The sequence below is a fragment of the Metarhizium acridum genome (genome assembly GCF_019434415.1).
Source record: "Metarhizium acridum strain ARSEF 324 chromosome Unknown scaffold_1, whole genome shotgun sequence".
Taxonomy (NCBI): domain Eukaryota; kingdom Fungi; phylum Ascomycota; class Sordariomycetes; order Hypocreales; family Clavicipitaceae; genus Metarhizium; species Metarhizium acridum.
In genome coordinates this window covers 4,276,333-4,300,006 of record NW_027094015.1, presented here as the reverse complement: position 1 = coordinate 4,300,006, position 23,674 = coordinate 4,276,333, and the positions used below count along the sequence as shown (strand labels likewise).

The 23,674-nt window shown below is 50.1% G+C and overlaps 10 protein-coding genes across 11 annotated transcripts; 3 read left to right on the top strand and 7 right to left on the bottom strand.

Moving 5' to 3' along the window:
- Window positions 1-160: 160 nt before the first annotated feature.
- Window positions 161-882, bottom strand: SER1_2 (Phosphoserine transaminase). The gene has a single exon (XM_066116665.1). The coding sequence runs from the start codon at window positions 764-766 to the stop codon at window positions 395-397; it is 372 nt and encodes a 123-aa protein (XP_065978551.1). The 5' UTR covers window positions 767-882; the 3' UTR covers window positions 161-394.
- On the bottom strand, window positions 788-1,424 carry SER1_1 (Phosphoserine transaminase; the record flags this gene model as incomplete). Its single annotated transcript, XM_066116664.1, has 3 exons — window positions 788-970; window positions 1,024-1,157; window positions 1,418-1,424. The coding sequence occupies 3 exons, from the start codon at window positions 1,422-1,424 to the stop codon at window positions 788-790; spliced, it is 324 nt and encodes a 107-aa protein (XP_065978550.1).
- Window positions 1,425-1,478: 54 nt separating this feature from the next.
- Window positions 1,479-2,669, top strand: PRE5 (Proteasome subunit alpha type-6). Its single transcript, XM_066116663.1, has 3 exons — window positions 1,479-1,629; window positions 1,725-1,836; window positions 1,903-2,669. Exons 1-3 carry the CDS (start codon window positions 1,592-1,594, stop codon window positions 2,533-2,535), a joined length of 783 nt encoding a protein of 260 aa, XP_065978549.1. The 5' UTR covers window positions 1,479-1,591; the 3' UTR covers window positions 2,536-2,669.
- A 7-nt stretch (window positions 2,670-2,676) lies between these two features.
- Window positions 2,677-4,299, bottom strand: J3458_001326 (uncharacterized protein). Its single transcript, XM_007812091.2, has 2 exons — window positions 3,484-4,299; window positions 2,677-3,417 (listed from the first exon to the last, which is right to left on the bottom strand). Exons 1-2 carry the CDS (start codon window positions 3,662-3,664, stop codon window positions 2,876-2,878), a joined length of 723 nt encoding a protein of 240 aa, XP_007810282.1. The 5' UTR covers window positions 3,665-4,299; the 3' UTR covers window positions 2,677-2,875.
- Window positions 4,300-4,979: 680 nt separating this feature from the next.
- J3458_001325 (uncharacterized protein) lies at window positions 4,980-7,399 on the top strand. Its single transcript, XM_007812092.2, has 3 exons — window positions 4,980-5,174; window positions 5,249-6,023; window positions 6,073-7,399. The coding sequence occupies exons 1-3, from the start codon at window positions 5,106-5,108 to the stop codon at window positions 7,206-7,208; spliced, it is 1,980 nt and encodes a 659-aa protein (XP_007810283.2). The 5' UTR covers window positions 4,980-5,105; the 3' UTR covers window positions 7,209-7,399.
- Window positions 7,400-7,821: 422 nt separating this feature from the next.
- J3458_001324 (uncharacterized protein) lies at window positions 7,822-8,136 on the bottom strand (the record flags this gene model as incomplete). The annotated part of the gene is made up of 1 exon (XM_066116662.1): window positions 7,822-8,136. One exon carries the CDS (start codon window positions 8,134-8,136, stop codon window positions 7,822-7,824), a length of 315 nt encoding a protein of 104 aa, XP_065978548.1.
- A 1,088-nt stretch (window positions 8,137-9,224) lies between these two features.
- On the bottom strand, window positions 9,225-13,250 carry J3458_001323 (uncharacterized protein). Of its 2 annotated transcripts, XM_066116660.1 has the most exons (4): window positions 12,934-13,250; window positions 12,187-12,867; window positions 11,322-12,089; window positions 9,225-11,248 (listed from the first exon to the last, which is right to left on the bottom strand). In XM_066116660.1, the coding sequence occupies exons 1-4, from the start codon at window positions 12,991-12,993 to the stop codon at window positions 10,967-10,969; spliced, it is 1,791 nt and encodes a 596-aa protein (XP_065978546.1). In that variant the 5' UTR covers window positions 12,994-13,250; the 3' UTR covers window positions 9,225-10,966. The 2 variants fall into 2 exon arrangements, with proteins under 2 accessions (XP_065978546.1, XP_065978547.1); XM_066116661.1 differs by having other exon boundaries at window positions 9,282-12,089; window positions 12,934-13,243.
- A 3,489-nt stretch (window positions 13,251-16,739) lies between these two features.
- Window positions 16,740-19,294, bottom strand: J3458_001322 (uncharacterized protein). Its single transcript, XM_066116659.1, has 4 exons — window positions 18,730-19,294; window positions 17,606-18,670; window positions 17,431-17,542; window positions 16,740-17,360 (listed from the first exon to the last, which is right to left on the bottom strand). The coding sequence occupies exons 2-4, from the start codon at window positions 18,237-18,239 to the stop codon at window positions 16,895-16,897; spliced, it is 1,212 nt and encodes a 403-aa protein (XP_065978544.1). The 5' UTR covers window positions 18,240-18,670; window positions 18,730-19,294; the 3' UTR covers window positions 16,740-16,894.
- J3458_001321 (uncharacterized protein) lies at window positions 18,602-18,973 on the top strand (the record flags this gene model as incomplete). Its single annotated transcript, XM_066116658.1, has 1 exon — window positions 18,602-18,973. One exon carries the CDS (start codon window positions 18,602-18,604, stop codon window positions 18,971-18,973), a length of 372 nt encoding a protein of 123 aa, XP_065978545.1.
- A 1,811-nt stretch (window positions 19,295-21,105) lies between the features above and the next one.
- On the bottom strand, window positions 21,106-22,255 carry J3458_001320 (uncharacterized protein; the record flags this gene model as incomplete). Its single annotated transcript, XM_066116657.1, has 2 exons — window positions 21,106-21,577; window positions 21,630-22,255. 2 exons carry the CDS (start codon window positions 22,253-22,255, stop codon window positions 21,106-21,108), a joined length of 1,098 nt encoding a protein of 365 aa, XP_065978543.1.
- Window positions 22,256-23,674: the final 1,419 nt, after the last annotated feature.

Sequence of the window (23,674 nt, the reverse complement as noted above, 5' to 3'; positions counted from 1 at the left end):
TTGGCAGTCGACCTTTTTGGTGATACGAAGCGAATAGCTTCTTGATGACTTGGCCGGTTATGTAGACATTGCCGAGTATCTATCACCTGTCAACATCTTTTTGGGCAGGAAATGTGCTTATTCTCAAGGGTCTCCAATTTGGTCAAAAAATCTCAAGAGGGTTGTACAAGCAGTAGGCTACCTTTGGTCTACCTTTTCTATTTTTTCCCTTTATCTTGTGCTTCCAGTCTACTTTTCCCACGCATTAAATATTCCTCTAAGGTGTAGGGTATATAATGCGTGGGAAAAGCAGACTGGAAGCATAAAATAAAGGAAAAAATAGAAAAGGTAGAGGGAGGGCGAACCTGCTCCTACAAGATATTGTACTTTTGCTCTAGATAAATAGGTAGCCCCTTCATAAGCCATAGGCTTGCATGAGAGTAATGAAAAAAAAAAAAGAAGAGATATTGTTCTTGGCAATCATTTCGCACTGCAGAAATAACAGGAGGATATGACAACCCAGGGTTCGAGTCAACGTTTGCCAAAGGCTGTGTGTAATCAAGCTCTTCCTGACTATCACGCGGGCAATACCCGCTAAGCCGAGAATCTTCTGAGCACCAAAGAAGTGCACCATAGTTTCGGACAAGAATCTTGGGAGACAGGATGCTAGACGACTTGTCCGCCACAGCAATTTGGCCCAGAGCCTATCGGCCTTGGGTTCAATGATCTTGGGCATGCTGGCAAAGGCAACGCCGTCCACTACCTCGTTGCCACAGTAGAACACCATGGCCGTGTCATTGGATAGTTCCTAGGTCGTCTCCTCGGGAACTTCGTCGGCCTTGCCGTTGTTGACGTCTCGTCCATCAGCAGCAATGTTCACCTTCTCGGGACCAAGAAGTCTAGTAGTGGCTTCAGCAGCCGTCTTTTGTGACCAACTTCCCGTCAAGAGGTAATCAATCTTGATCTCGATGTCCACGCGACAGCGCAGCTCCTAGACGAGCGGCGGCTCGTCCAAGCCATCCTTATCGGTGGACTTGATGCCACCTGAACTTTCAGCGCGCTTCCGCCACCCTTCATGAAGAGGATGTCGCAGTCGCCAGGGACCTCGAGATAGGGGGCAACATCGGCTTTGGCATCGTTGATAATCTCACTAGCGGATTCCGAACGATATGAGTGCTCTGCCTATACAGTCTTCGATTCAGGGCATGTGATCCGAAAGAGCGCAAATTGCACTGCCTGGCGGGCATACGAGAAACTCGTGAATCCATGAAAATGCATCTCGCATTGAGCCAACCATTAAGCAAACTGAGCTCACCCCTAGAGCTAGCTACCTGCCTACCTACAGGTACCTAGGTACGTGAATTGCTTGGAGGGCCACCATGACGATGAGAGCCAAAAAGGCAGGCGGTGAGACGGAATATCCACGGCACCCACTCACCGGCCATGACAGCTAGCGACGACGAAGCTTGGGGTTGCCTGGCCGCATCGACACCAGCCGAGCACCCCAAAGAAGTCGCTGAGCTTGGCCGACCACGATCAGTTGCTTCTTCACAACCGCAATCCAGTCACCAATTCAGCTGCAGCAACGAATCGCCTTGTCAAACAAACCACCATGTTCAGAAACAACTACGACAACGATTCTGTCACATTGTGCGCCCTCCCCCGGCCTCCGCGATGTCTCCCAAACTAGCGTCGCCTAGTAAGCAGGTCGTAGTTGTCCTCAGCTAACATGCATTCCTCATTAGCTCGCCCCAGGGCCGAATATTTCAGATTGAATATGCCGCCGAGGCTGTGAAGCAAGGATCCGTTGTCGTCGGTATCGTCAGCAAAACACACGCTGTACTCTGCGCTGTCAAGGCAGGTCTAGGTCTCATCTTGAACCAACGTTGTTTCGCAAACAATTACCGTCTAACCAGCTCGCAGAGAAATGCCGAAGAATTGTCCTCCTACCAAAAGAAGCTCTTCTCCATCGACGAGCATGCCGGTATCGCCATTGCGGGCCTGACATCCGATGCTCGCGTCCTCTCCAACTTCATGAAGCAGCAATGTCTTGGCCACCGTCTCACCTACGGCCGCGCCATCCCGCTCCGCTCCCTCGTCGACATGATTGGCGAAAAAGCCCAGACCAACACTCAAGTATATGGTAGGCGACCATATGGTGTTGGCCTGTTGGTTGCTGGTGTGGACGAGCGAGGTCCTCACTTGTTCGAGTTCCAGCCCTCGGGCATGACGGAGGAAATGGTTGCGTTTGCGATTGGTGCCCGAAGCCAAATGGCAAGAACATATCTGGAACGCAACGTGGAGTCCTTTGCGGACTGCTCAAGGGAAGAGTTGGTCAGGCATGGTCTCAAGGCGCTTCGGGAGAGCTTGGTCCAGGATAAGGAGCTAACCGTGGAGAACACCTCCGTCGGCCTGGTTGGTGTGCAAGGCGAGGGAATGAAGGACATTGAGGTGTTCAAGCTTTATGAAGAGTTTGAGGTTAAGCAGTGGATTGATAGTGTTGGCGAGAGCCAAGGAAGTGGTGAAGGCGAGGAAGGCATGGATGTTGACAGCTAGATGGTTCAGATGAGGGGAAATGTTGGCAGTTGAATGGGAAGAGCACGACGCTAGATCATGTATAATTACAACTAAACGCTGCCTGGGAGCGGCATATCAGGGTCTCGACATGAAATACAAAGAGATACAGACAAAAAAGTGCCCTCCGCGAACTTTGCATTGTGTATTATTGCTTTCTGGACAATGGTTTGTACAGTGATAATGTGCGCAAGCCTTCATCGTGCACATATCCCCCTTCGCGTCCACGTCCTTCATACTATGAAACGTCAGCGAAGAGGATGTCATCTCATCGTAACTCATTCTACATGATCTATATATGTATTAGCTATGTATATGTATTCTATTGTTTGCCCCACTGAAGCTTGAAAGTAGCCCCGGAAACCTTGTAGTCGCTCAACGCTTTGACGGCGCTCTCCGCATCGGTGGCCGCAACGACAATATTCTCATTGCCAGGCTTGACGAAGCCCTGCTCTGATGCCTTGCCTAGCCACTGTACAATGCCGTCCCAGTATCCCTCAATGTTGAGTAGGCAAATGCCCTTTGTGTGGATGCCCAGCTGGTTCCAGGTGATGACTTCAAAAACTTCCTCCATGGTACCGTAGCCACCGCTCAAGCCAATAAAGCCACTACCGGGCCCGCCGTTGAAGACTTCCTCGGCCATGAGCTTCTTGCGGGTGTGCATGTCCTTGACCACCGTGGTGCGGCCATACACAGATTCGGTGGGCACGACCTGGTTGTTGACGTTGACCGTCTGGTAGGTGCCATCTCGCTCATATCTTACCAGGGCCTCGGGGATGATGCCGTGAACCGAGTCGGGTCCGTTGATGGCGCAGACTGTTTTGGCAACTTCGCCCATAAGACCGACGGTGCCACCGCCATATACTGTAGTAGCATGTTAGCTAGCAAGATCTTTTCAAGAGCAGAATTAAATCTGTAGACACTACGCACCCAAGTCAATGTTGTTCTCGGCCATGACTCTGCCTAGTTGCCGGGCGGCTTTCATGTGTGCTGGGCTGGTTCCGCCACTGGAGCCGCAAAAGACACAGATCCTTGCGCGAGGTGTGCTGTTGCTGATGCCGTTTGTCGTGGCGGTGCCATTCCGGCCCGCGGTGGGCGTGTTAGACGACATTGTGATTTGGGTGCGTGCTGCCAGGAGCTGAGATGGTGGTCCAGAGACTCAAGTCGGGGCAGAGACGTCGGTCCAGTGAGCTAACAATACGTCGCAAAGAAAGGAGTGACGGAGATCTCTGGAGGAGTGGAGTAAAGGCTTGGTGAGTCGAGCGGAAGCAGCTCCGCAATGACAATGAATGTGAACAATTCGACAGAAAGGAAAGCAAATACTACCCTTGGGGTTCGAGGGAGTGGATGACAAGCGGTTGAAATAAGAGTCAAAGGCCGAGGGATGGGGCTACGGCAAGGTCTGGCGTTGAAGTAACGATACGTCCAACGTCAGTAGGTCCAATGACTTGGCCACGCCGGAGAGGCGGTGGGACGCCCAAATTGTCTTTGCCGGAGGCGGCTTTGATCCAAGTGGGGATGATCACTTGAACACCAATAATGGTCAAAAGCGTCCAGTTGTCAGTGTGACGAATTACAACTTTGCAAGTCAGAACCGTCCCTATCACGGCAGATACCCAACGTCCCGTCGAATTGTGGACTGTGTGCTGATAACAACCTTCTTCAGGCTATGATGTGATAGTCATGTACACGCCGCAACCATCGACGCTTCAGACATGTCTATTGCCTTGCATCTTGGATACCAACGTTGAGTTATGAGGAAAGTGCGTCTATTAATAACGCAAGATCTGGTTGTTTTGGCTGTGCAAGATCTGGTGGTGTAATGCCCATCTCTGCTTGCAACAAGGTCCGTTGGGCAACAATCTTGTAAAGATCCACGTATGACAAGTGCTTTTGGCTTCCATTTCGGGCTTATCCGTTACGGGGACTGCATGCGCGAGGTGCCATTGGGCGTCATGGAGGTGTTGTCCATGGAACACCATCGATTTAGGGTCGGGCAACATGTGCAGGAGACATGGGTTCTCATAAGTGAAGGACACCATACCTAGTACTTTGCCGTCCTGGCGACTGAGATATGACAACACATGCCCAATAGACTATGAGGTATCAGAGACCATGAAAGTGTATGCTGTTAATATGTATATATGTATATAACTTTCTGGCTTTTTGCTCCACTACTTGATTGAACCCATAACCAAGGCCTAGATCCTATCGGTGGACCACCACGGCCTAGGTACCACGATACTTGGAATTATGCAGGTTGGCGGGCAAGGCAGGCTCCTGCGTGGCCTATAATTACGAAGTGGCGCCTTCAAGCTGCAGTCAACGGGCGCGGCGCCAAAAGGGGATAGCGTGGCGGTGCGGTGCTCCAAGTTTCACGGACAAGTTGACTGGCCAGCGAGCCAAATCCTACTTGACAATCTCCAGCGAATTTTACATCTGTCAAGGCAACCAACTGCGCCGCAACGTCGTCCACCCGTGACGAGGTGAAAACCGACTCTCCTCTGGAACTTTGCGAGCCTTTTGTCCTTTATCCTGTCTTGGGTCTTGTCATGTCCGGGCTTGACCAGGTCATCCGGCAGCAGCCTGAGGGCCAGCCACAGCCACAGCCAGAACGACATGTAAGTGTTTTCGTGGGCATGCAACTGGTTCTTTAGAAAGGCAGATGGCTAACCGTGGACCGTGTCCCCCTCAGGGATTCAACTTCAACAAGCTCCTTTTGGGCGGTGCCGCATACTTCGGGCTTAATCTTGCCCTCTCGTACTTCCTTGCCAAAGATCAGCGAGGCGTCCAAGTGACCGATCCCAATACCGGCAAACCCATCACGGTTGCATCCAACTTGGGTGACATTCCGGCCTTCGAACTGCGTCCCAGCCAGCTCGATGAGGGTGCGCAGTACCGACCGATTCCTCGGAAGATCGCGCCAATCTGGCCTCAAGACAGCCATGTCGATATTGTAGTAACTCTCTCCCCGTCCTTCAACCCGACACCCATCTCGGAAACCCCGGCCGAGTATATCGTGCTGCAGGAAAGGGATTTTCAGATGGGCAACAGCTCAGAGAAGCGCACCGTCGATACCAAGTTTACTGTTCCGAGGGCTGTTCAGAATAATGGAACCCTTTGGGGCCACTTTTACGTCGGCCTCACCGGTAGTAACTTGGATCCCCGTCAGCCAGGTTATGACTCTGCCAAAGCATATCATTTTGCCTATCCTTTGACTCAATATCTGCCCAAGAAGAAGGTAGCCAAAACGAGAAAACTACTTGATAGTCATTCCGAAGATGAGGAGCCTGAGGAGGAAGAGCCTACGGGTCCTATCATCACCAATCACTACCACCCTAACGCGAGCTTCGCCTTTGTCCCAGCCATGGGTGTCAAGGACTTCAACTCTATCCATCCTGCTGTCAAGCACTTCCTTCGTCTCGAAGCAACAGGAGCTCGCGACGGTAGTGGCCAAAACGGCTGGTACTGTAAGTTAAGCTACACTCCGTTACTTTATCTTGACTAAACTTTAGCCAGACCCCGTCTTGTTTATCAATAATTTTTGGCAACTTGCCAGCCACATGACTGTACTCAATGAAACGGTCAAGGAGCTTCCTCTGCACATAGATCTAACCACCATGGCTTTTTGGAAATTTAGCACTCTTGCATCGATTGAATTAAGCTCCAAGGAAAACGCTCGCCAGGCTGCGTTTGGTCACTCTCTGCCCACTGGCGGCGACGGTTCCGAGATTGAAATGGTCAAGGAAATCTTCATTGACACGAACCCCATCCTGCTGGGCATCACAGCTGCAGTCAGTATCGCACACGTCATTCTCGAGATGCTTGCCTTTGGCTCTGATATCGCCCACTACCGCAAAAAGAAGGACAATGTTGGTATTTCGGTTCGCTCCATCTTGGCAAACGTTTTCATGCAGACCATCATCTTTCTCTACCTGCTTGACAACTCTCAAAACACTAGCTGGATGATTCTAGGATCCCAAGTGGTCGGTATTGTCATCGAATTCTGGAAGGTCACGACTGTTGTGGACGTGCGTTTCCGACCCTCGGCCCCCCACTCGCTCTTGCCTTACACTGTGGTCTTTGAGGACAAGCACAAGCTTACTGAGACCGAGGAGAAGACCAAGGAGTATGACGCTGTAGCTTTCAAGTACATGTACATTGTGGCTGTGCCTTTGCTGATTGCCTATGGCATCTACTCCCTCGTGTACGATTCTCACAAGTCTTGGTACTCCTTCATCATTACCACCTTGGTTGGGTCTGTATATGCCTATGGTTTCCTTATGATGGTTCCATCCCTGTACATCAACTATCGCCTGAAGAGTGTGGCTCATATGCCAGCCAAGGCTATGATGTACAAGTTTCTCAACACATTCATTGACGATTTATTTGCATTTACCATCAAGATGCCATTCCTTCATCGACTGGCGACTTTTCGTGACGATATCATCTTCTTCATCTACCTGTATCAACGCTGGGCCTACAAGACTGATTACACTCGTGTCAACGAGTTTGGGCAGGGCGGTGATGAGGGTGAGCCTTCCTCCCAAAATGGGAAGGAGGGTGAGGCAATCGAAGCCAAGAGGGCGACTGATGCCAAACCCGAGGGCAAGGCTACCGGCACCGATACTGGCAAGGCTACAAAGCGAAAGTAATCACTTTAGTTAGATGCGAATAGACTTTTTCCCTGTACTCGTTTCACCAGTTTTGGCCGACTCGTGGTTGTCGGACGCCAGTAGTTGTAAAGTTTGGATTGGCCTACGGCTATAAGTTTGGTTGAACCCGACGAGTAGAATTGGGATAAATAGACCTGCTTGCTAATGAGGAAGACCTAGCCGAAGAGTTGTTATTACGAGCTGAGTTTGGGCTAGGAGGACTTGCGGTCCTGCGGGTAAGCAGCCGCCATCCATCAATATCTCCAAAGACCCAATCGACAGTCTGTATTTGCGAGTTCATCATGCTCAGTTGTCGTTTTTATCAAGTAGAGTGCCTCACTGTCCAACCACTCCACCTCCACTCCTTCGGCAGCATCCCTTTCAGCATGGGGCGGAAATCCCGTACGCGGATAGGATCTCAAGAAAACAGCGCATGCCGGCTACTTCAGGTCGTTTCTTGTTCAGCCTTCCTCGCTGGAGCAAACCTGCGCCTGCACCCGGCACTTGCCGTTTCGCTAAAAGGGAGATGACTGGCATGCTGGCTGTTCTGGATGGCCTACTTAGGGTAACGAGTTGACCATGACTACTTGCATATTGCTGTGGTTGAGCTGGACTAGGCGCTGAACCGAGGGTGATGATAATGACCCTTTGGTGCGTACCGAGGGCGATTGCGTAGCGGCCTTGTAAGAACCAATGCTGAAACGTCGGGATAACCGAGGAACTGAGGAGTCAAGTTATTGCGGGCGACAGTGGCAACCAAAACGATGACACTTTGCTGCGGAGCAAAGATCGAGTTTCCGATGTGATGAAATTGATGGTTCTGTATGATACTGAGCCGGTGATCAAGGCCATTAGGTCCACCGATGTAAGTGGTAGTGCGTTCGACGTTGCGTTCAAAGATTATTCGCAACACAGACAAGGTATCCATGTCAGCCAAACGATGAGATCGTTTGGTAGTCTAACCTCCCTTTCCCCAACCCACGACGGAAGACTCTGCGTCTATTAGCTTGGTGATGATATTTCCGACGGGAGTGTGAGGCTGCCTTCGGTGCGGCGGACGACTTTTTGCTCGTCGTCTCCAAGATGCGCCACTGCGATGCCCTCAACATGACATGGTGCAACGAAATATATTCCGTCCAACGCAGATTGGATTCATACAAACCATCAAGGATGGTGCGCTAATGTTCTTCCAGGTCATCTCCCGCAATCCCCACGCCTCAAGTCCTCCCAGAGTCGCAGGAGCAGCCGCGGGAATAGGAGGTATGGGTGCAGAACGACGACTCAAAATCTCGCGTGAAGATTTGTCAGGCTCGCGTGGATTGTCCTGAGCTACAACCCGATGCACCTGACTTGCTTGCCCGCTAAACGGCATTGCCATATGAAAGGGGAGACCGGGTCCGTGTCATGATCTATGGCTTGAAGACCACACAGAATGTCATTCCAATGATGAGAGTTGGCAACAAAAAACAGGTAATTGCTGCCGAGAGGGCTAGAACAAAATACTTGTTCCGACAACGAAAGTAATGCCACAACTATACCTACCTCTGAAGACCGTGCTCACATTTTCTCACGAACCGAAATATCTTGGTCTTTTAGGGCTCTTATCGGGCGCATCAGAGGCGTTTGCTGACAGTCGTTGCAAAGGTGTGTCTTGTAGCATCTTGCTCGCTTCAACTTGGTGCTGTGAATTTCACGCTATTTAGCTGATTCCAGACACGAAACCCGCAGTCTCTATTACTTGCATGCGAGAACCTGTTCCCCCAGATTCGCCTGCAATGTGTCATCTTTGGTCCCGGGGACAGGAATTACGGCTACAGCAGAGTTAGTAGCAATTGGTGCCTGTTGGCAGAGGAGAAGGTGCGCAAGGTGCTCCCGCGAAAAAGCTTCTTGATTGGGAATGACAGGGTATGCAGAGTTTTTTCGAGACGTTGAAATCCAGCATGTCGTATACCGGGCGTTGCGGTTGTCGACGGCAAATCGCAACCTCGCAACATGTTTTATATCCTGCCCGCCCAACAAGACCACTGCTCTTGCCACTTGTTGCCACCAAAGCTCGTGGCTTGTGTCTCTCATCTTTGCAGAAGGACGTTCGCCTTGAACTTGGCCTCGCGGCCGCTACCGACTTGCAACATCTCGAACTGGTCATCATGTTGCGGTATATCTTACGTTACCAAGAGGTACAGCTGCCTCCAATAGCCATTAGCTGGAGAGTGTACGGCAGCTCCGATCCCGATGCAGCCTCGCAAGAGGAAACATCATATGAAAGCTTCGAATCCGACAAGAGAAATAGGAGCACGGTCACACCATTCTCTGGAAATTTGCGCCCCGTGTGTCATGGGAAAACACCGAGGCAGTTGGCAGAACATGCTCCAACTTGATAGACACACCAGCTCCCATCGTCACTGGTAAACAATAAGAGTGTTTTCGCCACATTTTTATTCAAGAATCATATTCATTTCGGCAGGATACTCTCAACCTCTGCCTCAGGTCTTGCCTAGAACCTCCTGATCTCCTACCGCTACCCTATCTAATGGAAGCAATGCCTCCCACGCGACACCCTTACTATTTCAACTACTCATCAAACGCCATATCGCTTCGTCACGTAGCAATAACTATCGCCATCGATTTTACACCACTCATTTGTAATCAGTCGACTACATACCAGGGGTGACGAGCAGCTAGTTGCGAGGCATCGGTTATGAGCTTGACACTTCCCACCCCGTTGGTGTGAGCAGATGTTGATAGCAACAAACAAAATCTGCGCTTCTATTCCGCTTTTCAAACTTCCAGACTCAATGCCATGTCGCTTATCATGATTGCAGCGACGATTGGGATGGCATCATTCCGAGTCTTCATTCTAGAGCGGGAGAGGCTTCAGTCCATGGAACAGTAAGTCGGCCATAGCAAACTGTTCTTCGGATGTTAAAAAGAGCGATGACGATGAAATTCTTTATCAAGATGATGGGTGCCGAGCGATCGCGTCTCTGAACCGATAGTCACAATCTCTTCTGGGAAAACTCGCAAACTCGAGGTATTCTACAAAGTCGGATCGCGGAAGGACAACACCGGGTTGTCAGTTTTTGCGAGGTCGGCGAGCATATGTGTTTGCGCTCGGGTCTCAATGCCAAAGGTTGGCGAGGCTTTCAAAGGCGCATTGAGGAAAGCAAGCAATGGGTGCAGAGTGCGAGGGGGAGCTGGAAGTGATTGGAGGACGCATGATGATACGAGCATGAGCCCAGAAATACTAAAAGCATCCGGGGGGGTTGAGTGTGAAGTTGCTATATTTCGAACTTGTTCAACTTAAAGTCGTCAAGTATTTACAGGGACTTGCTTGAATTTGCGCCCCGCTACCCTCTTCCCCCGATGTTGTTTATGTGCTTGTCGAAGGTGGTTGAGGTTGCCTTGCTTCCAATTCGTTTGATTGTATGTCGATCAGGGATCGGCCAAACTGAAATTGCGTGCACGCCAGTGTTGGTCATACGGTTCGTATACATGAACTCTGACACCATGATGGCACCCGGATTCTATCAACGAGGGTTCATGCGATCAACTCTGTGGTACCGGGGCTTGCACATTCACCGCCGGCTTGGCCCCTTCACATAACCAGATTTCACTGCCGAGCCGTGGATCTCGACTGTTGGCTTGATTGCATCTGCCGAGTCTCGCACGGCAGATTCTGACCAACAACCAGCGCATGGCATGTGTACGTTTTGCATTGTCGTTGTCCGTGAAAGTCGTCGCGGACTAAGACTTCAGTTTCAGGTGCCTCCAACATCCTTGGGCAGCTGCAAAAGTGTTCTCACAGTCCATTCGTCAACTTCCGGTTTCTTTCCCATCGCGCTGGCTAGCAGCTCTGTGACTCGGCGTTCGAGGAACTGTTTTTGCGTAGCGCTTTGATCTGCGTTTGTACTTGGAGAACTGCCATCGGCGGGCTGTATTGTTGGCTCGTCTTCAGTGGTAGTGTTGACAGAGCTCAAGCTATGCAATTTTGATAGTAGACGGTCTCGACGGATTAGCATGGAAGGTACCCGGATATTCAACTGCGGCGCGGGTTAGGCAGCGAGCCAACATGGGGCACAACAATACAGGGGAACAGGCGGCGAAATTGCGTACCTTGGCTAATAATGTCCCATAGCCGATACCAAGATGAGTACCAATTACGTTGAGACGACCTTTAATCCATACCCGTTGAGCTTCAGTTACATGATCTTGACTCTGCAGGCCATTAAGGGCCCAGGCCAGAAACACGGCAGTCATGCTTCTCTGCACAGTGCTGTCACCACGCTTTCCGCCACTCTGTCTCGTCTTGGTCGACGACTTGTGAGGATTGGAGACGTAACCCAATTGGTATGGGACCGAGGCAATTACGTCTGTAATAGTCTCAGTACAAAGTCTCGCAGCAGTAGCGTACTCCTGTGTGGAGCGATAGTCCTTGGGCAAATGGAGCCATGCGGTAGCCCGAACAAGGACCGACAAAAGAACAATTCTTGACCATCGGGCCATGGTCCACACAATCGCTATCCAAGAGTCGGCATACACGTCGACGCGTCCGGGGAAAACATCGGCATTGGTGTAGTCGTCGTGTGGCACGTAGACTTGCCAGTCAACAGTCTCCCATCGAAACTCCTCCGGAACGGCGTCGGTCCAGCGCACAAAATGTTGGTCAAGGCTGTGGCACTGCTGAATAACGTCCTTCACCCTGTCCATGTCTTTCGGTGTCCGCGAAATGCTTGCCAGAAGCTCACTAACGTGTGCATTAAGCTCTGCGGTACGGACGCAAAACTGTTCGCATTGTGAAGCATAGTCGTCGTAGGTTGAATCAGCCGTACACCAAGCAAACCCTGAGGCCAGTGAGCTGCCAGTGGTGAGTGAGTGAATTATCTGTAGTAGACGAAATTGATGAGAAAACGTCCATATCTAGCACGATGTGCATTTTGGGGGAGCAAATTGATCACCGTCATGGTCGAGGTCAGCTTACCATAAATGTTCGAACGGCAACAAACATGTCTGATCCAACCTTGGTGCGAAGTTGTTTGCTTCCCCTCGCCTTGACGATCCGCACAGCAGCTTCTATGTGCGAATACCATGCCACCAAACTAGAGCTTGCAGCCGTGATATTCTCAAAGAGAGCTAATAAAAGCACAGAAGCCAAGGTCTCGTCCTGCAGAGTCTGTGTCGGGTCCCATAACGCAGCCGAAGTCGCTGCCAAAGCGCTCGTGTAGCTCTCTAGAGCTTTCGCCCTGAGGTGACGACCATCTGCCGCTTGTTGGCTAAGTGACGCCATGGCACAAGCGTTGAAGACATGGTCGAATTGCGGGAGTTGCGATCGGTTTGCGGCAATGAGGGCCAGATACTCGTTGAAGCCGCGGATAATGCGCTGGTGTGGCGTGACAATAAAGTTGAAATGGAAATAGCAAGGCGCTATGGTCTCTACAGACAGGTGAGGCTGTGATACAACTGCTTGGTCGAGGGACATGTCGTCGAGATTTCTGCATACGGATCTGAGGTCCGGTGGCATTGGTGTTTGATACTTTGCGGCGCTGGTGACTGGTTTCGTAACGGGCTTTTCGTCGCGCCGCTTATCGTAGCGGTCACGGTATCCTGGGCATTGTCTTCGTGATCTGGTACATTGGTTGCAGGCCGGCCTCGACTCGTCGCACTGAGACCAGGTTAGCAGATCGGTGAGCAGAGTAGAGTCTATGGAATGCCTCCCGGCGTGACGTACCTTGATTTTGCGAATTCGGCATGAGTGGCAAGCTCCTGACCTTCTGCCGTGGTAAGGCATAACAAGAGAGGATTACTCGGTGAAGAGGTGAGAGGGCGCTCTCGTGGGAGGGGACGAGGGGAGAGGGGAGGAGAGGGAGGCTCGATGCGCGCAACGGCGCGTATATAGGTTATCGCGAGCTATGGTCAAGCGAGAAGGATACTCAGGGAGTCACTGGCTTTCAAAACGATGAAATCAGTCAATCAATCAGCCCTGGCATTCTCATCCGTGCCACCAAAGCCAACCTCGGCCATTGGACGCAGAGTGGTTTGAACAACTCAAATGCCGACGACTCCAGAACATTGGACATGGTAACTTGGTTGCGCCCAGTACTTCATCATTTGTAAAAATGGGGGCCTGTCCTCCAGAATGTCACCCTAGCGTGCATATGTAACTCCAGACCGTGCACAGCCTAGTTACTGGTGTGAGGGCCCTCGGTCACGGCTCCAGTGCCGGCACGATCTCCTTATCGACGGACGACCCATGGAATCAAGGCCAATGCCGAGGGAGCTCCAGATGTCTGCTACATGCCATCGTCCACATCGCAGTTACTACTCCGCGTCGTTTGAAGTGCTTTTCCATGCCCGTATTGTACGGACTACTCCGTCCGGGTTCGAGGAGTCAAGAATAGTGGGGCGGTTGCTGTGGCTGACGCCAGGTATTCTTATCCTGTGTCACCTGTTGGCCGAGTTGAGCCTAGACTGCAGCAGTGGTACTTCCCAACAGAGGGCTGACTACTCTCCTCCTCCGCCTTGCGCAAAAAAACCTAGTCCTGAAGCCTCGATTTCGTCTTCCGTGGCGTCCGAGTAATACGTTCATGTCTCACACAAGGTAACCAGACTCGTTCCTTTCTCAATTGCCTGCCGTTTGCGCGACAGACACCAAATCACGTGCTCGCAAGTCGACATGAAACACCAAACAGAGCCATGAATTGCCGATCCGACCAGACTCCATGGTTTGCACGCTATGATGCCGGCATTGGGTACGGAGCCACTACGGAGCACTAGTTGGAGAAATACGGAATATTCCTGGCTTCAACCAAATGCCACGTGGGGGCAAGGTAGTAGCGCCCAGGTGTCTCATCTCAACTGGCAAAATTGCCCGTGTCTGATGGTTCTTGGGGAATGTCATGATGTGATGGCAAAAGGTGCCTTGCGCAGGTTGACAGTCTATGACCCGGGGATGCGACAATACTTTTGCTGCCTCGGGTGAACATTGCAGTCACCCGCGAGGCTCAAACCCCCCCGCCTTCTTCTCTTAGAATTGGTCTCAAGAGCCGTCCGTCTTGGCCACGGTGAGGATGACGCTGATGCGGCAACAGGCGCTAGTCTGGTCGACGATTTTCGGCGCCACCTGTGCTTTGACTAGCAGTTGTCATCGAGAAAAGTCCGAGGCTGCTGACACCGCTTGGACGTGCAGCCAAAAAAGCAAAAGAAGTCGAAATTCGCCCGCCTCCTGAGCGGGCACAGTTCAGACATCGAGGTGGGTATGGAAAGCCCATTGTGAACTACGCCCTGACGAGCTTTTGTCCTACGCCTCTGAAGTTTGGGGACACTCGATGACCAAACTGGAAGACTGTTATTATTTATACCTACATCAACACCTACCTACCTAGGCATGGAGGCAGGTATTCTTGACTACGCTTATCAATTCTCACTTGCTTGTAATATCCATGGTGCTTTCTGCAAATTGCACTTGACCTATCAATGCCGACCATAGCCTGGGCTTCTTCTCAGCAGTTAGCCACATCCTATTTTGACCCAAGCCTGTATCCGCTCGATTGGACGCACCTTTACATGACGCATCACATCACGTACCTGTGGAGCAAGGGACTAACAACCGCTTCCAGGTCATCATGCTGCAACATGTTGGTGTGGCTTGTATAAGTAATAACTCCAGACGACTCGAGGTAAATTCGCGCCCTCGCGACTTCAATGCCGTCTGTCGTGAAAATAGCAATAAGCCGCCTCCAAGACGGTCAATGAGGAAAGTTCGAGAGCATGCCCTGGTCCTTCATATTCCAATCCAGCACACGCGATTTCTCCACGCCAAACATAATCAAGGGTCCTCTGTATCACTACCCATCCCCCTGCACTGCGCTCTGCTGCTATAGGGCTAGACCAATTCCACGTAATCCACAGCTAGATGACGTTTGTCACAGTCAAAAGGAAAAATGACTTGGATTATTGTAATAAAACTTGAATGCAATCGTAGGAGTAAGTGTTGCTGTAAACTCAAGCCACCACCACCTCACGGCAGAATACTACTATTTCAGCATATCCACTTGAATCATTTCATTTTGGCCAGGTAACTGCACCGGGTGTTGTTGGGCATGGGGAGTTGCAGCTGAGATCATCGACAATCGGAAAGCAGAATGAAATATGTCGTGTCTGCCGTTGACGAAACAGGCGCATATTGACGTACGCTCACCGACTGTTTGTATTCTCCGAGGGGCCATAAACGTCCCCTAATGGAGCTTGCCTTGATCGCTCCTCCGTATTCGTCATCACCTTCGCATCCCTCTTTCTTTCTGAACCCCCGAAGTCTCTTGGAGGACCTCCCTGATAGACGGCGGCGCCGGATCCTCATTTAGTCAGCTTAGAATTGTAGCTCACATAGACGCACTTACACGAGATCTTTTCTACCAAGCCAAGCGGCGTTGCCTACCCGGACGAGTAAAAGCCGGCGTGGACAACCATGCTCGACAATATTGTAATAGCTCACCAGTCCAGGGCCGGGCTGCCGCTTTAAGACAGATCATGACTCGGAAGCCACGAGCCTTGAAAAAGTTGACGAAACCAAAAATAAAGCCTATTCCGGTAATATAGTCGCTAAAGCTGCGGGTCGGGGAATTCGAGCAGCGAAAATATGTGATGTGACTTGCTCATGTAGAAAGTGAAACCTCCAAGCTGAGGCATTGACACGAAGTCGCAGCCTGGCACAACTAGGCCAGACTGTTGTCCGCGTCACTGATGAATATTGAATTGGATCATGGCCTCGGCAGCTTATTCGGACGAGCCTGCTATGGTCAACAGGTTCTCGAGGTGAAAACCAGCAGCAGTAAGCTTAGATGACAGCTTTTTCGATCATGTTGATAGGAGGGGCGCGCACAACTTTGTCTTCAAGAAACGCGCCGTCACCGATCATGGGAGCAGTTAGCTTTCGACGGAAGTAACCAGACTCTGGATGAGAAGAGCATGGCTGTAGACCCAAATCGCAATCAGTTTATACCACCGCGGAAGAGATGATTCCAGGGCCTTGGACAGAAATCCCCCAGGCTCCGCGGCTGTTGCGGCAGTAGACCAGCTAGAAGTCTGGTAACTTTTTTTTTTCCCCATCATGTTACGCCCAGGTCTCTACGTGCGTAAATCAACAATGGCTAAGCTTCCACACGGCTACCCAGTTTTGTGTTTGCTCTTGTCTCCCAAATCATGTTCCTCCTTGACTGCACAAGCAAAAGACTCTACACACGCCTTGTCACCAACGTTGGGCTGGGTCGTTATTCAGGTGTAAACTGTGCATGGTCTCCATCTGTCTGCCCACTGTCATTACTCTTGTTTTGACACGTGCTCACGGAATCCGTGTCAAAGGTAACGAGGCGGCCTTGATGCTGTTATTCAATGTTGCGCCACGAACACTCCAATGCAGTGGTAGCCGGTTCAACATGGGTAGACGGAGGCCTTGCACGGGTGTCGCGAGGCGGATGGCTACAAGTCAGCCCCATGACCAGACTTGGTGTCAGCGCAAATTCAAGCTGTACTTTTAGTTGCGCTCTTCTGGGTCACGAACTACCAGACGGGTATGAACTGGGCCAGTGAGTGGAACAGCTTCTTTAGATGTAGCAGGATAACCCGGCGGTTCTCGACATGAATTTTTACATCCAGTCATCCTGCCAACCCTTGTTATTGCACAAAACACGGCTTTACAATTCCCCAGTAGCGTGTGTCAACGTCTCCCATCCTACAAACAAGGTATTTGCACCTGCAGGTCGCGCAGCTGCAGTGTACTTTCTAGTATATGGCATGTCATACTTCTGCCCCAAAATGCTGTACCCTGGCTCAGTGACATCTTCAAGGTGCAACTCGAGTTTACCCTTGCAAAGCCAGGATGGCACTGCTTCAGCACCTCCTTTCCTGTCATATTTCGTCTGAAATTCGAGTCCGTGTCTCAAGCGGGTGCCAGTGTCCTCAGAGTATAGATCTCTTCCCTGGATTCGTGCAGTTTCAGCAACATGACTGATGGAAGCAAGGCCGTAGGCGGTATGGGTGAGATCTCGGCAAATCTCCATGGCCATTCCGTCTTCTTTAAACTCCTTTTGGCCCCCCCACCAATGCTCCAGCAGTTTCTTTCTAGGCATCTTTGGTGGTCCACGTGGTCCAGTCCCGTCGCTAGGAAGAAAAAAAAAAGCATGTAAGCCTTGCATTGTTGACATCAGAATGGGTGCATGATTCTCCATACCTCTTCAGGTAGATGTAGTAGCTCGTGGAGTTGATGAAGCGGGCTAAAGAACTGTCGTATGTAGCCCTGTCATTCAGAAAGACTGCAATAGATATGCTAGCTTCCATAAGAACTGGATTGGCACTGATTAGTTACAAGAGCAAGCTGCGTCCGCACATGTAGAGTTTGTAACTACCTAGCTCCCAGTTGTTAGGGTTTTCGGATCCCTTTTTCACGGTAGGGAGATAGACTTTCCTAAGCATGCCTTCGAAAGAAGTGATATCCTCGCTGCGCCATTCTGCGCCAGTGTGTCGAATAATCTCGCCCGCGCGGGCCCAAACGGTAGCAGCCCATGCAGCTTGAATCGGGGCGTTATCATTGGTGTGCCGCTTGATACTTTTGGCCCAGGCATTCATGATGGAAATCGCGCGAGTAGCCCTGGACTGGTCCTTGGTTGTAGCCCAAGCCAAAGCATTCAGGTAGGCTGCCAGGGCATTGGACCGTTCGTCGGTGCACCCTTTATCTGGTCGCGAAAAAAGACCGCATTCAACCTCCTCGCGCGGTGTAGGAGTTTCGATATTAGCATATTGGTGTTTCATCATGGCGTCATACGCAGCCGTCCAAGGCTGGCTTCGGGAGGCGACCTTTAATGCCATACGCTGCAGCTGGGAATTGTCAACGAATATGCCCGGATGAACAAATTCAGCGGCCGTGGCCCTCGTTTCAGCTAGAGTACTACTGGCTGTAGACTCGAGGTCTCGCTGTATATGATATCCATGAAGGCTGACGGATAGAGCCATGAAGGCCAAGAATGACTTTGTGACAACCATCTTACTAGTGACAGCTCTTGCTAACTGATATGAACTTTTTCTAGTAGCCGCAGGACGCCACTAGATCTGAAGTGTAAATGGCTTGGGTTAGCCCATACAGTTTCCTCTGGCTACTAACCACGTTATATATGCAACTAATGGCCTCTCTCTCCTTTTTTTTTCTTTCTTGTCCAAACACGCGGAGATAAGACTCGCAGAATGACATCATGCGAGTATCGGTATATTCTCGAATTCCGAGTCTAAAAGTCGGCTGTTGAATACGGAGTACATCATTTTGAAAAGTCACTCGACGACTGCGCCGAAGCGACCCTTATGCCGCGTTTCACATTGGTGAAGCCGGGTATGTTGCTGACTCGGGCGTCATGATTAGACATCTCTACTCCGCATTCAAGGGGCTATTCCGGATTGCACTGCAGCGTGCTTGCGCATATCTTCCAACACTCTTCATTAGAGACATCCAATCAAGAACCAGCATCGCAGGGAGTAGTACCTTGTTTTGTAGAGAGGACTCTCTGCCCAAACATGACGGACAGCCGCAACCTAATCGCGCAGCGGTCACTTTGGATGCGCCGCTGCATTTGGACCAGTCCGTTCAGCGATACTCCGTACCGACGTCTCAATTCTCTCCACTAGTAATTGTAGGGGTGAATATTCCCATCCCCGCCCGTACGGGTAGATATACACAGGGGTATGAAGAAGAGGGCAAGCTGAGTCGAAGCCTGAGTACGGAGTAGCGAAATGATCGTAGACGCGATTAATAAGTGAGAACAAGTTTCTGAAGTTTTGGTACTTCTTGTCCGTGATGTAGCTCGGATGGCAAGGGTCAATCAAGATTGACCCGACGTGGACCTAACCAGGGATATTCTGCCGCCGACGCCTTGCGGCCCCACATTTTGGCCAAGATGAGACGCATAATTTAAAGCTGACCAGTTGACCAGGTTGACCGGCAATGGTCTCGTGGCTTCGATGAAAAGTAGTGATGCGTAATTCATCCAAGCACGGGTATGTAATTACGTACCGGCACACACAAACCGCACCTCACATGGAACCACAATCGTTTGATCTGGGTCAGGTTGGCTGTTGTCATTACTTTGAGTGTAGTGTTTCGCCACCACCAGAAGAGAATGTCGACTCGGATGTACGGAAGACGGAGTAGGTACCCTAGTCGGCACCTAGTAGTCTACGGCTTCGATGACTGTTCCCGGCAAGTCCGCCGGAGGGCTCGACTCGCGTCCTGGTGGCGCGGCGGTTAAACATTGGGTGAGACCAATCTCCTTTCCAAGATGTTCTCGGTGATTGACCAGAGGGCGACTGGTCCAAGTCGCTCGTTGGACATGACCATACTTCGTATCAGTAACGTGCAAGGTTTCCGAGACTGCTCCTTACGCAGATGACGACCCGGCTCAGCATTCTTTGCTGGAAAAGGCCAATCTTGCAGTTGCCATTTTCTATCCTTAGTCAGCTTCTTAAAAACTGATGGGCAAGATCACTCAATCTGGTTTAGCGCCAGGCAACACTTGGGTTTCCATTATTAGAGAAATCAGTCCTTGGAATATCACGCTTATCGGGGACCAAGGCACTTGGATAAAGGGTTGTGCTATTTGTTTGGATAAACGAGGTGTCTGACGTATTTGAAACTGCCAGTTTCGCCAGGCAATGGTACAGCAGGATTTCTGGCAGAAATACTACTAGATCCCTATGTCGGTCTATTAACCTTGCAACTACGGAGTAATGCGACACTAATACTGTGTCCGGCTAGCCAGTTTGTTGGAACAATAGACCTAGCCCAAAAAGAAAAGGAAGAAGAAGAAAGGAACCGACGAAACCAACCAGAGGGACGTTCAGGATGTTTAGGTTGATTAGTCCGAGTGGGTTGAGGAAAGCCGGGCTGACCGGGAAGAATTCAAAGAATAAAGTGAAATAGTTGCCCACTCTAGTATAAACGGCGGGAATTCCGGCTGCATAAACTAAGCCAAACGAAACTAGTATCGGCACCAACAAGTGGGCCGCCACTGTCTCCGTTGCAAGAACCCCAACCCCCCTGGTTCACTTGCATAAATCATACTTGCAGTGATGGTCACATGTCTCTGTAATCGTAATTGGACCGTTGCTCTGCACTGGCTGCTGCCGACTACATTAAGCCTGACTTGTTTCAAGGACTGAGGAACTGGAGACTGAGGATCTAGACCTTGCGGGTCTCTTTTTCCAAATTCTAGAAGGTGGTATGAGAGGCGGAGAATCGATAAGACGCCTAACTAAAAGTAAGAGTTCGTCTCAAGAGACATGGGAACAGAACGCCTCTGAGCTATACATGCAAACCAGTCACAGTTACTGTAGATGATTCTTGGGCATCGGAGCCAGGCTCTGGCAGCTTGCGGCTATTGAAGTATTCGGAGTACCAAGACCAGCATTAATATCCACACCGAATTCGCCGCGCCTCAGGGCGAAACATGTTAGGATGCTAGCAGCGGTCATCTCGAAAGGATGAAGACGGCCTAGTTACTTGGATACCAGATCAAAACAAGGACTTCATGAAAAAAGCCACATCTGCCACCAACAGGGCCCAGCTATTAAAGAAGCTTGGGATATGGAGTGCTCAATCATCTATGAGAGAATTCTGCCGAGAGTATAGATTTAGTAAAAGAGTCTTCCTAAAGGATATCTAGCAACAATCAGGCGGCGTCTCGCCCACCCACCAGGGAGACTTCAAGCTGTCCTAGTAGTATTTACAGCAGATGTACCCGACGAAAAGGAAGAGGAGGAGAAAATAAGCTCAGCACTCCACCCAAACACCCGCCCGCTTGCAATTCAACACTTTGTTAGCAGCTAGCCTTCACAATAGCCACAAGACGGAATTCGCGCGTATTTATGCCTTGAAACCAGCGTACGGCGGGTAAGCAGGCAGTTCCCAAGGCACGGCGTTCTCCAGGAGCTGATAGTCTAAGCCTTTATAGCCATTATTCATGTACAAGAATTTAGTGAAGGGGACGGCAGCATGATAAGTGAACCGGGTTCCAGCAGGGATAAATGCCACGTCTCCATGAAGCATCGCCGTACTTTCATATCCCTCAACTTTGAGAATGAGCTGGCCGTCTTCCATCTGCAGGGCGAAATGGTGCGGGAGAGTGGTTACTGTCAAGGATTCGTTGTTGAGCTTTTGTGACATGATGACAGTGCCGATGGTGAAATTCTTCTCGGTGGCCTCGTTAGTTAGAGGCTGAATAACCTTGTATCCATTTTCTGTATTCAAAAATTTTTTGCCGTGATCTTTAGCGACGAAGTATGGTTCGCCGTAGGTGGTTGGCAGGTCGTTTGGACCATTATGCCAGTTAAGACGGCTATCACCGGCCGTTCCGTTAATAAGGTCCCTTCGTGGGACAAACTGTTTACTCGTGTACAAGTCTAACTGAGGCCAGCTCTGCTTCCAACTCCGGCGTGAGCGGCCCGAAACGCGGTTCGTCCTCGACATGCGGGACATAGGGCGAGCCAACGGCGGAGGAATCAAAGTCCCCGAGACTGTAAAAGTCGAACAGATGCTCGAAGCCGGCTGGGTGGAAGATGTGCGTCATTTGCGTGTCGGGGTCGACAAGCTGGAAAGTATGGATACTGCCAATAGGAAAATTACCGTAGTCTCCTAGTGTGGCCACTCGCGCCTCTTGGATAGAGTCGGTCGTGTTCTTCTGGCCCCAGAGCTCAACCCTTCCTCTGGCACAGTACACATGCTCGTGGACATTGCGATGCGTGTGGAAGCGCGCGGCTGCGTAACCACTTAGTTTTCCGTTATGCTGGATCATTGAGAACGCCCCATCGCTCGAATTTGCCGTAATGGCAAATCGCACCACTTCGGTCTTGGACAACAAGACGGCACGGCCCTTATACTTGGGCATGACATAAGGGCGGACAGTCTGAGGAGCCTCGTGAACAATGATGCTCTGATTTCTGCTAGCTGATAAGCAGGAAGATTCAGTGGCGGCAGCGGCCAGCGCGAAGATGAGAAACCGTGTAAACCCCATCATCGTAGAGTAGTGAACCGTCGGGATGAAAAGCTGAACAAGAAACAATAGGTTCCTAGTAGTAGTTTCTGACTGGAAGAATCACGGGGTTCCAGGACTTTATGTGAATGACATGGTAAGATGCCATCCAACTCTAATGCGTGCGAATCGGATGTCCCATCTCATCCCGGCCGAGAGGGATTCGGCAAAGCTCCGATATAACTCTTGAATCTTACGATTTCGAAGCAAGAATCCCCATCTTATTGGACAACATGTATACAAATCTAGCAGGTGCTTACAGGTCAAGTTTTAGAAACTACATGAAGCGTATTCCCCAGGAGTTCTATCCGGTCTAATCCCGGCGTTCTAGTCTAGGGCATTATCAATGCGACCCGAAGGGATGTCCCTGTAATTTGTCTGCCAAGACAGAAACACCTTACGCATGAGTCGTATACTGTATGCTTCCACTTCATTCATGATGGTGGCAAACTCTGCATTCGTCATCTCCCCAGAATGCGCCATTTAGGAACAGTGACGATGTTGCTCGTATGATAGTCAGCGAAGTGGCCCGTGCCTGTGCTGCATCCACGACAATTATTCAAAGGGGCTCTTGCATGCTAGTACTATACCAAGGGTCCGCGGTATTGTCCCACATGTGTATGTTTGAGTTTATCCCGCGTGTACTGGATATGCACCAAAAATATGATTACACTTTCCGTCATGCATGTTGTCGGCCACTTCCCCCTCGTCCCGCCGCTGTCTAGCCGCGTCGATCCATGTTTGGCATAAAACGAATCACTGGATTTGTTTTGCGGGAGGTCTGTGGATTGCAAGTTTAGCCCATGTCGGGGGGGCAGCCCCAACTATTCCTAAGGAAGAGCATCTCCCTTCCAAATCTGGGAAGCACTCCGGCACAACCTGGTAACCGAATTGACACGGAGTACGTGTAGAGACTAGGGTTCCTAAGAGATGAACTACCTAGTAGTCAGGGTTTATATTAGCAGAAACGTCAAGGCGTATGTTTAAGCGGTTAGTTTTTTTATTACTCTTATATAAGTTCATAAACTTATAAAGAGGTTACTTATCCATTAGCTTACTCGACTAAGCTTATAATAATAATAACAAAACACTTATTAATTAGTTTTTTTCATTTTTTTTTAATTTAAATAATTATATCAGATTAAATTATTATTAAATTATAAAAAAAAATAAGAAAAAGAGCTAGATTAAGGGTATCTAGTAACGCTTATATTTTAACTGTACCTAAGGCCCTAAGGGAACCGTAACTAGCCACGTAAGATAATTTATATATAAATTATATAAGCTTAAAATTGAAGCTTAAGTTTATAATAATATTATCTTTACATTATTTTAAGATAACTAAGCTATTAATTAAAAGTTTCACGATATTATATCTGGGATCACAACTTTACAAGTATATGT